The sequence below is a fragment of the Echeneis naucrates genome, chromosome 24 (genome assembly GCF_900963305.1).
Source record: "Echeneis naucrates chromosome 24, fEcheNa1.1, whole genome shotgun sequence".
Classification (NCBI taxonomy): Eukaryota; Metazoa; Chordata; class Actinopteri; order Carangiformes; family Echeneidae; genus Echeneis; species Echeneis naucrates.
In genome coordinates, this window is record NC_042534.1 from 4,448,659 (window position 1) to 4,463,048 (window position 14,390).

The 14,390-nt window shown below is 40.6% G+C and overlaps 1 protein-coding gene across 5 annotated transcripts in view; it reads right to left on the reverse strand.

Annotated features, from left to right (window-relative positions):
• The window catches only part of lama2 (laminin, alpha 2), a 145,565-nt gene that overhangs the window by 101,128 nt on the left and 30,047 nt on the right, over positions 1-14,390 (reverse strand). For all 5 annotated transcript variants that reach the window (XM_029496079.1, XM_029496077.1, XM_029496081.1 and 2 more), the window contains exons 4-8: positions 6,283-6,334; positions 5,638-5,828; positions 3,412-3,591; positions 2,622-2,711; positions 728-845 (exon numbers count right to left, since the gene is read on the reverse strand). In XM_029496079.1, coding sequence (XP_029351939.1) covers positions 728-845; positions 2,622-2,711; positions 3,412-3,591; positions 5,638-5,828; positions 6,283-6,334 — 631 coding nt within the window. The remainder of the gene's footprint in view (positions 1-727; positions 846-2,621; positions 2,712-3,411; positions 3,592-5,637; positions 5,829-6,282; positions 6,335-14,390) is intronic.

The following is a 14,390-nucleotide window of genomic DNA, read 5'->3' on the forward strand; positions in this document are numbered from 1 at the left end:
TGTTCAGGGCCCTGAAGGAACACTGAAGGAAATCTGTGCAGAAGCCGTTTCAAGCTTCGCACTGCTAGCGTATGAAGTCCATTCAGTCCCTTCAGTCATTAGTGACTTCTGCTTCACATGCAGCAAAGAAAGGTTAGAGGTGTCCTAGAAAACTGTGGTCCGGTCCTAAATGGGCAGAATCTGTCATGGCTGGTTCCTTTACTGCGGCACCAGCCGGGACCTTTAACGCCTTGTCTTGCTGTGTCAGTGTCAAGGCAGCCCCAGCAGTTACCGGGCCACAGACCGGAGCCCGTAGCGAGGTGCAGCCCGTGTGAAATAAAATGAAGATTACATGTTGTAAACTTAGTTTTATGATGACAAGTGGTGGCCTCTAACCTCATTGCTCTGCTGCTACATAGCTGAAGAAGGTTAATGGATGCAAAGGTGACTTTTGATGGCTTCATACAGTCTTGTATCAGAGAGTGGTCCTGATTGGTTGGCAAGGATTTACATCTAAGTGCTCTGGCTGACCTCTGTACTGTAAAGCCTCTGTTCTCACACACAAAAAAAAAGTGTGCTATAATAATATTACAAACTGTCATGTGCTGGATGGCATTAAATTCAGCCATCTGCAGTGTCAAAAGAAAACAATGGGTTCTTTTTTTGTAGCTGTGTTGTGGAGGGATGGCTTGTGAGTCAAAGTTTGCAATTCAAAAGTGTAATTAGTTTGGTTTTTTTTTTCTCTTACTTTCGCAGATATGTCGAGTGAGGAAGGTTCCTGCCATCCAGGGCTGCTGGTGGTAACCAGGGCAACAACGATCGCAGCTCTCCCCGCACGTGTTGTGCTCACATTCGCAGCTAAACCTCTACATGCACACAAAAAGAGATGAAAATTACACATTCACGGATTTGTCCATTAAGCAGACATGAACAAGCATGTTTAAATAAACACATCTGCAAGGTGGAAGCTTGGTAGAGTTCAGCATGGTAACAATCTGAATCATACACAGATTTGACTTTCAGTGTGGCCGACCCCCCCTCTCCCCCACTCCTCACTCCCCACTGTCTGTCGAACTCCTGCTAAACAAAAATAACCATATGCTGGGTCCTGGCTTGTACGATACATTTTTTCCTTATGTGCTATTCTTCATATAAATCATTGAGGGTTTGTGGTCTTCTAGTGACGGTTTCTCCAACAGATTGAGAACCTCAAACTGGGTATCAGGCTACTTTTTAAAAGACATGTAACAACTACTTATGGCCGGGTGAGTTGATAACGTCATCAGAGCATGAATATGAATGTGAAAATGGAGCAGTTTGAGCAGATAATTACCAATAAGCATGACCCATTGAAGGCCTCTCAGTGAACATTGTATTCACAGGAATGCCAACTGCTATAAAACAACTTGGGTCACTTTTCAAATCGTGGATCGGTAGCAAATGGGTTCATGATCACTCTCTCAGGAGAGAAATAAATTCAAAGCTAAACACAGTTAAAGCAGAATGTGGCCGGAAACCTGCCAAGTTTGAGGTTCAGTAATTCAATTGAGGACTTTTCTGTAAATTGGTTGATGTGGAGTGTGCCAGATTTAGCTCAGAGTAGTACAATAGCACAGCAAGAGCCAAGTTTGGATTTGTTGGCAACAGTGAATTTGCCCCTTTCATCTGAGACACAACGCTACGACTCTGGCTTCGGGCTGCCTTTGTGCTGAGTATGCAGCTGAGTAAATGTTCTGAAGACGATCAACATCTACAAATCATGTCACAGGACTGCACCTTTTCTGCTTCCTGAACGTCTGCCCACGACTTTACGGCACGATTGGATGAAGAACTTGTGCCAAAAGGAACAGAGTTTCTACAAAATCGATGCTAAATGAAACAGAATGAGCATTATGATGTGTTACATCAAGCCCTAATATGGAGATTGACTCATTTTATTGCCAGTTTAGCAGAAGCGTGTTTCAAAAATCATGACTTCAAATTTTTTAAATTAATTTATCTACGGGAACTGGTCTTTTGACAGGCCACTAACATCTTTGGTCGCAGCTGAATGCACCTGAATTACACCAACTCAGAAAAATTAACATCTTTCAAAAGTTAAACAAATGAATTCGAAAACATAAATGTGATATATCATTTTAGTGGTAATCCTAAATAAACAGAGTTACAGATTAGTTAGAGAAAATGTCATGCAAAGTATTTCATATTCCTCTTTAATGTGGACTTTTGAGGAAAGAGGTGAAGAGCAAGAAGAAAGTGGAGCTCTTTTTACACAAGTGATATCGCTTATTGTCAGTGACATCATCACCTGGGGACACAACAGTGTCACGTCTGGGTAAGACTTGGTGGTTCAGCCTCAGGACATAAAACCCTGTGTGTGTGGAGAGAGAAAGATCAGGTGTCTGGTATCAAACACTGCTCTGTTTGAAGTGACATGGGAGACAGCACTTCACTGTGTCACCTGTGTCCCCTGCAGACAGACGTACACTCCCTGTCTCTCTCACACACACACACACATAAAAAGTTTGATATAAGGCGGTGGATAAAAAGCGAGCGCCTGAAGGTGCTCTTTGCTCCTGTTCACCAGGACTGAGGAGCTCCATTACCTCGCAGGTATTTACTGAAGTGAGGGAGTATTTCACCTTTGTGAGAGCGTTGAGAGGGCAGGCTTTGGCATGTCCATAACAGATACACATCCCTCCAACTGAGATGTCCTTAATGGAATAGTAGTACTGAAGAGAGAGAGAAACAGAGAAACAGACAAGACATGTCACTGCAGCGTGGATGACCATTAGGCGTGATTAGATGGAGATCCTGCGTGCTGATCTCAAAAAGGGACGTCCTGACCAAACACATCGCATGTGCAGGTTTAATGACACATAAGCTGCTGATTTTTTGTTTTGTTCAGGTTACATCATTGACTTGGAATATACGATTTAGTCGGGGATTGAATTTCTGACAATGCAATGGACTTCCAAAAAAACTGAAAGTTTAGATTCTTCCAAAAAAAAAAAAAAAAAAAAAAAATCGCTCCCAGTTATTTACTTCTGCATGGATGGAGTTTTACTCCAATGTATCAGAGACTGATGAAAAGAAAAAAAAAAATCCAAAATAGAGATGGCCTGGGCCGTGAAACGCAAAGACTTTTAGTTTGTGGTGCAGAAGTGTGTGAATGATCTGTCATAAAAACAGTTATTCTGCAATTAGAGACCATTTTTTTCATTATTAAAATTACCACTTGGTATCTCTTTGAGCTGTTAAACATGACTGAGAGACACTGAAGCATAACGTGGTCAGCTTTGACTGAGCTTTCCAAACTTGCTTATTCCAATTCATTAAAACTGTATGCCAAAACTTGAATTGACTTAATGGAAGTGAAAGTGGGCATTTAGAAAAAGGCTAAAGAAAAGTGTTTGTGTTTGTGAGCCTCACCCGTCTTGTCACAATGGGGTCGATATCTTTGTGTTCTCGGAGTGTCAGCGTCATCAGGTCAGCGTTCAGCGTTCGGATTCGCTGAAACACCAGCCTGATGTAGCGGGCGGAGGTGAAGTTCAGCAGGGCAGGGGAGGGGTCGTCTGCGCTGGGGCGGCCATTGATCAGAGAGGCGTGAATCTATAAACAGACGGACAGACAGACAAATACTGACATGTCGCAGCTGCAGTTAGACTGAGAAACTGCTGAGACGAACATTAAAGGTGCTCTCTGGGTTGCGGTGGTGGCAGATGGCAGAAGGAGTGAGGACGAAGAGAAGACAAACATGAGCAGACCGGAAGAAGGATGAGCAGCAGCAACAGGAAGCAGTGTGGCACATTTAGGACAAAGAAAATCAAGCTACGCTGTCGACGCTACAATTCAAGCATCTCCAAAAGCCAACAACAGCAAAACAACTTTCTCAAGTAAAAGCAGCATTCAGCATCGAAGCAATTTCACTTTCATCAGGTGTCGCCACATGTGAAGCAAAAACAAAACCCTCCTGGAAGATTGTGATGCAGTATGAAGGTGGAGCAAAAGGAAAGACATGGAGGACGGGGCATTAAGGCGGACAAAAAGGTGTGATCCTGGAGTGTAGTCCAATTAGCATTTACCACCACCATCAAGCCAAAAAAAAAAAAAAAATATATATAAATACATCATGACACAGACATTTCACTGCCTACCAAATCGAATCAGCAGTAAATGCCACCTTAATTATTTTTCCTTTACATTTAAGTAAGTGTGGAAGTAGCATAAGCAGGAAATTGATGTTCTGTATCAGCGATAATCAACAGGCAGCCACATGACGAAGAGTAAGGTTCCGTCCGTCTGACTGTCCATCTGTCTGTCTCACTAATGTGGCCAAAAGCAACATTTGGCATCTAGAAAAAAGTCTCACAGAGTGGGCAGACTGAATGTGTGTGTGTGGGTGTGCTTGTGTGTCAAGGGGGAGTACTTGATGGGTGTAAGCTGCACACTTGGAAGTGACGAAAGAGAGGGTTGTGTACGTCTGTGCATCCATGAAGGTGTGTGTGTGTGTGTGTGTGTGTGTGTGTGTGTGTGTTGGGTGGTGGGGTGACATTGTGAATGTGTGTGCAATGCTGTGACACATCGCCTACGACTCATTATGGTTTCACTGTGATCAGACAGCTAGGGAGCTGTCAACCCCCCCCACCCATCCCCACACACACACACACACACACACACAGACACAAACACGCACACACAAACACACACACACAAACACGCAGACAAACACACACACACAGACACCTCCATCGTTACTTGCAGCTCTTGACATCTCCCAGCTCGCACCCCCTCTAGCACACAATACACGCACACACACAGTGCAAACACACAACCCGACACACACTTAACACACATGCATGGAGACATGTGCAAGCTCACACACCAGCACCCGTGTAAATGTGTACACAAACTCAGACAGGCATCTACACTTAGAGGCCTGTGTGGGGGATGTAGATGTGTGATTAGTTGATTTTCACTGTACTGCTGTGTGTGTGTGTGTGTGTGTGTGTGTGTGTGTGCGTCTGAATGTATTCCCCAGTCCTCTTTCTCTTCATTAATGTCAGTTTCAGCAGGCTTGCCCCTCTGTTCTTACAGGGTGCAACCACACACATAGCTGATCAAAGCAACAACACAACAGTAAACAGTGGTGTGCATGTTTGTGTTATTGGTGCTTTTTCAATAAACCTGAACCATAAATTTAATTAGAGAGTAAAACAACTAACATTTTTTGACTTTCCTCCAGCTGATGCGCTGCTGCACATGTTTGTGTTGATTTTATACCATTTGACCGGATGTAATTGAGTTTCTTCTGAATTTATTCCCAGGATTATTATTCAAGCCCGTTACTGTCGCACAAACATCTCCTTCCCACTACTCCTCAGTCACCTGACCAGCAGGTGACAGGTGATTTCAGAAACCGCCTTTTACTTTATCTACGCTGCCTCTGCATCCTGTTTTTGCGTCCGCCTTATGGCTACAACCAGTTGTGAGTTGTGACTCGCCACCGCATACACGACTGATTCAACAACATGTTGGGCTCTGTACAACTGGGCTGGATTTTATCGTCTAATGCAACAATAGCTGGCAGCATCTTTAAAGCTGAAAACAGTCAGAGGAGGTTTTGACAAACTCCTTTCCCACAACTATAGTTCTTACCTCTCCATTCTCCAGAGGATGAATCTTTGAGTAAAATGATGTGCAGATAACTTCATCGTCTCTGGTGTAAGACGGAGGACCCCTCCGTGGATTAATATTGAATCGTGTCAGGCACTCCGTGTCTGTCATGGCGTAGTACTGCCAGGGATCAAAGGTCACGCCATCTATCGAACGCTCCAGGATCCAGTTACCTGTTGAGGAGAAATTAGATTGTTGGTGAGGAAAATAATGATTTAAAAGTGGGATGTGGAGGACAGAAGGGATCAATGAAAATAATAATGGACATCCAAGCCTGTGTTTAGGTCATCCTACTTAAAATACATAGAAAATTGACAGAAAATTCAATCCAACACATTTCTCCATAACTTAGAGAATGACATGGATGAAATACAGAGTGAAAGGAGTCAAGCTATTTTGTTTGAGAATTTTATAAAACAAATAAACTGCATTCTATTGAAAAGGGTTGGATTGTTTAAATGAATGGTGGATTCTCTGTGAGACATAAATTTGCTCACATGGCTATAATTACTGTATTTAGCTGTTCCCAAGACACAGGCTGAAAATAAGCCTGTAGTTCACACTTTCATCACATATTTGAAACAGTAAGGCGCTGTCTAAATACAAACTAGGAACCAGAAATCTTACCGGGGCGAGGGGAGTTGGCTGCCTTTACGATCACATAGGCAATCTGGAAAACCTAAAAATACAGGAAGAGGCAGCACAATCAATTAAAAACAAAGTAAATTCAAGTTCCCGCCAAAATTACTTTGGCTTCAGTTTCAGAGACTGCACAAAATTCAGTCCATGATCACAGCAGACCTCGTAAATGTTTTGGACTGATGAAAGGTGAATTTGTGCTTATTGTCAGCTCAATTTTATTGGACCTTTTGAAACGATGCTGGAAGTAATAAAGCCAGGAGTGAAGGTAATCCAGTTCATGGACACTACCATCATTTGATCATCATTATTTAGTTATTCTGCAGTTTTTAGCAAAGCAGAAGAACCTTTGGGGAGAAAACTCAATGGAACTATTTAGATACAGTTAGATAAATAAATCAACATGTGAGGCGATCACTATGTTTCTCTTTGTCTTTGAATAAAATGTGATGATCTTTGTTTGGACCGACTTTCCTCCCGTTGTATCACCAAACCCGCAGACACAAACACTGGATGTAGGTCAAATACTGACTCCCTGTCTCTCCCCACCAACCCGCCTTTCACCCCAGCCGTTCTCTCTGTGAGGATCTCTGTTTCTTCTCATGATGTGGGAAGAAGTGTCACATTGCAGCAATTAGAATGGAGAGAAAGCTCCTCAATGTGTGTGTGTGTGTGTGTGTGTGTGTGTGTGTGTTTGTGTGTGTGTGTGTGTGTGTGTGTGTGTGTGTGTGTGTGAGAGAGAGAGAAAGTGTATTTCTGGGTAACCTTATAGCAGTCATTCAAACCCCTACAAAGAGTCACTGTTACCTGGATTCACACCAAGGACAGGATGGTGTGTGTGTGTGTGTGTGTGTGTGTGTTTGTGTGTGTGTGTGTTTGCCCAGTGTGCGAATGATTGTATTTGTATGCATGTGTGCAAGAGAGCTCTCAGTGGTATCTTGTAATATGTTGACAGCTTCAGGACAGCTAGGCAGCTCCAGCAGCTAAGCATAGATGAACACAACTAACTAATGCAGTTTGTGTGTTTGTGTTGGTGTGTATGTGTGTGTGTGTGTGTGTCATATTCTATGTTTTGATCAGATGTGGATCAGATAAGAGACTTTTTTTGCCCCTAAAGCTCAACACAACATCACCAAATAAACACACACATAACTGGAATCACATGGCTGGAAAATAAATGTTGATCTCACATTCATGACATTTGATGTCAGAGAGGTAAGTTTATATCGAGTTCACGTCACAAACACCATCACATCAGCCTTCAGTGTGAAATTTAATTGGCTACAATTTCTTTTCCTGCAGATTTTTTTTATTTTTTTTATTTATTATTTTAGCTTTTAAATTGGCACTGCAGCGTGGTTCAGCAATTTGGATCTTAAACTTGAAGCTGCGACTATGAGAGTGTCTGGAAGTTTCATCAGGTTCAATCTGAGAGAGGGTTAGTGCGAGTGGGAATAAGGCGATTAAGCCGTTTCTCACTGGCTATTATTCTAAAGTTAAAGCCATTCAAGTTTGAGGATGGATTGAATAGTAAAAATGGCATCAGTCTTTTTTTAAAATTACATTTTAATGAAAAAAAAAAAATGGAAGTATTTAGAGGATTTTTTGTGAAATGATGAATCATCTTTCAAACATCTGTTGATACAAATCTCACATTTGCAAACTGATAAATATTTAAATGGAGGTGTTCAGTCCTGAAGATGAAGGAAAACACTACTTTGCATTTAATCTGGTGTTTGCATAGCGTCGTTCAAGATGCTGACTTTAGTCCAGGTGAACAGCGAGCGAGAAAACAAGCAAACTAGCTGAAATGTTTGAAATTATTATTATTCTCTATTTATACAGGAAAGCAAAATTTCAGTAAGTCTCGGTAAACAAAATGCTCAATGTGCAATACCTTTAATTGAAACATGACATTTTTTTCATTTGAGATGAGTAAAGCAAAAAGCAGAACTTTAAGCTCCAAAAAAAAAAAGAAAAAAAGAAAAATAAAAAGTTAACTTTGGATTTAAAAGTGAGTGATGAAGTTGAGTGTGAAACAATCAGTGACTCATATCCCGAGATGCAAAGTCTCTTAATTGCACTTTGTTTTGCACTGATGAATAATCCTGTGATTTTTTTTTTTTTTATGAACTACTGACTCAGTTTGCTTATTTCTATATCTCACATTACTTCAGACTGAGTGGATGAGATCGATGAGAAGTGGAGGCAAATAATTCACTAAGTGTACAAATGCTACAAAGAGTGTCTTATTTAACATTTCGGCACTCAAGAGCACACAAATCAGTAATCATTTCCACAGAGACCTCAAGCATGTCATTGTAGCCATCTTACAATTTTGACAGGAAATCATCATGGCATGCCAAGGAACTGTTGTTGGCAGATCTGTGAGCAGAACAGCCAAATGAGCACTTAAAATGTTTATTTTAATGCTCAATCAGCCCATTTAAGCCCTGTGTCCAGTTCGCTTGGGCTGCCTACAATTAAATGGACTGTGAAGAATCCATTTTGTCTTAGCGTGATTTGGACACACAGTGACAGCGGTTTTATTGAACAGCTGGTGTTTATAGGCGATTCACATGGAAACGTGTTAAAATCTCTCTGGCCTGATAAACTGGCATTGAGCTCCAATTCCAGTTAGCTCTACGGCCAATTATGGCTGGATTTGTACACAAAAGAGACAAGACTGAAGATAAGAAAGAACTGAATACAATGAAAAAAATAACAACATACATATATTTGTATTTCTTAAAAAAAAAAAAGCTATTCGTTTTGTAAATTCGAAATAGGACATAAACAGGCACGCAGGTGGAGCCACAGAGCAACCAAACTGCTACGCAGACTCATTAAAATTTACTGCCACTACAAATGAAAATGTGTTAACATCTCACTGGACTAATAAAGCAGCTTTTGGCCCAGTTGTAAATAAGCGTGAATCATTCGGCATCCTCGACTGCCAAACTTAGTGCAGGCAAACAAGCAGAAGACATTCAACTGGAGCACCACAGCCATTTCATTGCGAGGGTGTTCTGCTTTTCCAGTGAACTGCCACTAAATGAAGAGGGATTTTGAATGACTGTCTCTTGCCAGCACTGCAGCAAACATATTATTTGGCATCGGCTTCAGCAGCGGAGAGCTTGAAGAACATACAGAGCTGAGAAATGGCCTTATCTGGAAAAGCTCATTGAAATCCACATTTTACTTCTCTGAATTGCCCAAAAGCACAGCACATACATGCATCAACCAACTCGCTCGCAGAGTTGGTTGGAATTTTCCTTGAAGCTTTAGTACACATAGAAACTCCAGATGCTGCGATCGCTCTCATATTCCTGCTTTGGTCCGAAATACTGTCACATACTACACCAGCAAAGGTTGACAGTGTGATGTTTCTTTACCTTCTCACTGTTATCAGTAAAGCTCTACACACAACAGACTCTAAAGCTGCAACTCAAACTCAAATCAAAAGCAGAATCATCACAAGAATGTAAAATTTGAACCATAAGAGGGACATACTGCAGTGTGATACCTACGTCTGAGACTGAGCATCTTCACTTTACTGCACACACACATGCACAGAACTACTCTACCTCCGGTTTGATAAAGGTCCAGGAGCACAGTGTACAGTACCTGAAGGTGGAACATTACAAAATATTTCCTGTTGAACGTAAACAAGATCTTTGGGAATTCAAAGTAGCATTTTTGTATGTGACACACAGGTATTTCTGGTAATTATGGTGTGTATATGTGTGAGTGTGTGTGTCTGTACAGAGGTGTTTAGCGGCAGATCATGAAAGCTACGTGATTGACAGCCTCTTAGGGGACCGCGATCACTCTGCCTGGTTCTCCTCCCGCCCGTGATAGTGGAGCCTGTGCATGATTTGACCATGTCCATCACTGTGTCCATCAATCAAACCAGCTCGCTGCATTTCCATAATAACTGTAATTCAACCGAAGCTGATAAAAGAGACCTGCCGTGGCGAGGCGAGTTTATCCCCTGATGACAAAACAGTTTTAATACATTTACTGGTAATTTCTTCATCTATATGCATTTTAATGTCCGAGCCTACAGCCACACAAGATGCCCAAGATCGGACACGAGGCTGAAAATCTTTCGTTTTGTGAACAACCGGAAGCATACAACCTAATAATGAGAAATATGAAAAGAGTGTTTAGCCATTTACAATTAACAAAAGTGTTACGGGTGTAAATTAAAGCCTAGAAATTGCCAGGACTTGGGTACCAAGCTCTCACAAAGTCAGAATTTTTTACTCAGACCTCTTCAACAGTTCTCCTCAGAGGACTTTTAGTGCACCATGAAGTCGAATGTATCTGCAGGCGCAATTAGAAATTAAGAAATCATCCAAAAATGATGAAAAACAGGCACAGCCATCAACTGTCTCTCTCACACACTCACACTCAGCGGCACACAAGGTCCCTCAGCTCCCACTCTTTCTCATTATTTAGTCTTTCCATCAAGTGAGGCTCAGCAATAACAAGAGAGGAAATGAGGGTGGTGATGTCACAGGTGATAACCACACAAACACACACAGACGCGCAAGCCCTCTGTCATTTTCTGAGTGAGATAACTGCGGCCGCGAGGGAAATTCAGTGCACTGGAGGGTAAATAGCTTTCTGTCGGACCAATCGAGACTCACACTCATGTGCACACAAAACACTGAGGCCTGCGTGTGTTCGCACACACGCACACAGACATTAATGGGAGTGAGAATACAGTCAATCACTCCAAATCAGACGTAAGGTCGATCTGCTATTACGTGGATCAATGCAAAATTGACTGAAGTAATAAAGTGAGTCTCTTGATGAAAGAAGGACCTTCTTCTAATTGCTCGTAAAAGCTATCTCAGTATTTTAGAAATTAACAGCATTGAATGATGCAAATTTCAGCAGGAATGAATGGGCGTAAATTGAGTTGTGGTGTAAGCACACTGCAAGCAGACAGCAGCACTGAGTCCTCAAAAGAAGGAGTGAAAGACCCACGTACAACACATCTGCGCTTCTTTGTATAAGCCCTGAACCAATTACTTCTTTAGTCATATCTCAAACTATAGTTCTTTAATGCTCAACCATGCCACTATAAAATAAAATCAGTATGTTTATTTAAAAAAAAAAAAAAAAAAAGCCCAAACAACTAATGTGAATGCCAAACAAGGCCAAAATCTTTAGGAATGTCTTCCATAATGGACGACCACATATGTAACACGAAGGCTGCGGCCATTTAGCAGCAGACCTTTATGCATTATAAACGTATTTGACCCCGACTCCAATCATTTCTTAACTTTGGCTGTGCTGCTGCTGCTCACTGTGATGCTGAGCAGTTGAACCCGAACATTCAACAATGCCATCCGTGATCTCAACTTATTTTGCTTGATAGTTCATTAACTCTGAATGTGACAAATTAGATGGAACTAATATGATAGATCACATTGTGTTCATCAAAATGTTAAAGCGATTCAGATAAGTCGTTGAAACAAAATTGATACTTAAAAGGTGATTTATGTGCGATTAATTCAATTATAGTTAAAGTAATATTTCACTGGACTGCTTTCTCAATGGCCCCTCACTGAGCAAAATACAGAATTTATTCTGTATCATGGTGAAGTTAGACTAGTTACCACTTTCTATTCGAATGCGTCAAAGAGAAGTTTGGTATAATATATTTCTTGTGCTGCATAGAGAAAAGTACTATCACGATCCTTTTGGTACTGATTTTAAAATCAAAAAGGAACCAGTATCAACATGTTCAACATGCTCCTCTAAACATCTTTCAGAAGATTAATAAATAGTAAAGGTAAATCCTTGACTCCCACCCAAATGAATGATTCTTCACAAAAATAAAATCACTTCAATAAACTGTTATTCCACAAGCTCATTTGTTTTCATCTTTTACATTATTAATGGCTAAAGCAGGAAATAAATCAAGAATAGAATTTATTCAAATAAATATCTTAATAATTTTTTCCTTATTGTAAGACAGAGAATGGGGAAAATAAAAATATATGTAATGACACTATGAAGACGTCAAACTAAGCCATTACATGAAGATGACTTTTGAGAGCTGAGATGACTCAGTTGGTGGCCATTTAGAAAACGTACATTGGTATTAAAAATATTTCAGAGCCTGCGACAAATGGACTAAAATGAGCCTTCTTTCAAATTATCACACCATTTTCTTGTTGTCCAGCTGTCAGTGGTTTTTATCATTTAGTCATTCATTTCGCCGAGCAACGCTATGAAACTATAAGGCAGATAAGAGAAACAATCACAGGCGTGTGCGTGTGTGTGTGTGTGTGTGTGTGTGTGTGTCTGACTGGGTCCCACACTCAAAAGTGAGATTGTGAATGTGGGTGCGTGACCTGGCAGATGCATTCATTGGTCATGCCACTTCAGCGAGAAGAAGAGTAAAAATGTGTGTGCGTGTGCGCATCTATTTAGGATTGTATAGATATTCAGCAGCAACACCAGTGTGGTGAGAGGTGTGATTGATGGGCCTGAAGTCATTAATATGGCAAGATGGCTCTTTCTCTACTTCCTGTCCAGAGATATAATTGCATTCTTCGAGATCGTCGGAAAAATATAAATAAATAAAGTTCACCTCCAGTTTGTCTCTTATTGTTTTTCCATTCTGTTCTCCTGCTGCTAATTTCAATTCCGTTCCATATGAATGACAGCACGCTAGCCTGAAATAGTCAAATTTTCACATTGGTATTTGAATTTCAAAGGCAGGAACCGGTCTGTTTATTTTAGCATTCAGCAACGACTGAAGGAAATCAATCGCTGTAGAGCTGCATGCTTTTTCCACACAATGTGTAACTTTAGATGAAAAAAATAAAGTAAAAAAATCAGAAGGAAAAAAAAAAAACTAAAGTACACTGTGCGGCTGTGAAGTAGCGTGGGATCATGAAAGCTCTCGTCTTCGCCATGTGCGTCATCATTTGGGAGGTTTTTACCAGGAAAAAGATGACCTGCAGAGGAAAGTAATGGACCAGGAGGTTCGGTAGGAACACGGAGTAAAGCCGTTGTTCTGTTTGTTTCTCAACTCAATGAAAGATATTTAACAACAGGTCTGGTCATTTTTACACTTTAGACCTTTAACTGTGTGTTTCAGTTATTAATAAAGAACAAAAAATGTATTTTGTAGTGCGATGAAAAAGGGCTGTGGAATGGTTTAAACTTTGCCTTTTTAAAGTTATTATTGAATATATTCTTAAGTTGTATTTTTGTATGCCTTGCTGCTTAAAAAATGTTAATTTAATAAAGATATTTCAGTAGCTTTTGCTACATTGATGCTTGACACTTTGTCTTTTTTGTTTTGTTTTTTTTTTTTAACCAGATTCGGTCTAATTAATCTGAAATGAAACAGTTTTAAGAACATTTTTTTAACTGTCATATCGGGAAAAGTTAAAAAACTCAGTGGAGAAACAGGATGGCAATGAGCCCATCTGTACACGTGAAGGGTCACTGAATGCTACAAGTATGAAAATGAATTATATACCACGGCCTTCACAGACTGGGTGAACGCTTATAAGAGACTTTGGTCCAAGGTGTTACCCATCAATCGAAACTAGCATCATAAAAAACACAAAATGTACTATCTTTTGAAGGATGCAGTTCATGTTCAGAGATTTGTAGCACGAATGTCAAAGAGCGCTGAATTCGTTCCAGCAGCACGAAGACTGGCTTTGTTAGTTTTGCCCTTAATTTGTCACCTGTCTGTATGAAATCATCATCAGGCAGTCTAATCCGTTTAATCACACTTCTAAATGAAACTCGATGCCCTAAATCATCCTATGTCAAAAACACAGCTTCCAATTCACCAGGATCGTAGCCAAGCTTTCCAAATCAATAATGGACACCCATTATTTAAAGAGCGACTCGTCTGTTTAGGATATATTGATTGCTTATGAAATGACTGATACCACAGACAGTTTGACTAATTCCAACAAGGCTGACATAATAGCAAGAAGCTTAATTATGATGATAAAACAAAGACACATCCCTCAAACAGCTTTGCTTTGCAGCTTCAAATGTTAGCCTCACTGCTCGTGCATTGAAATCAAAGCTGCCTTCACTGCATG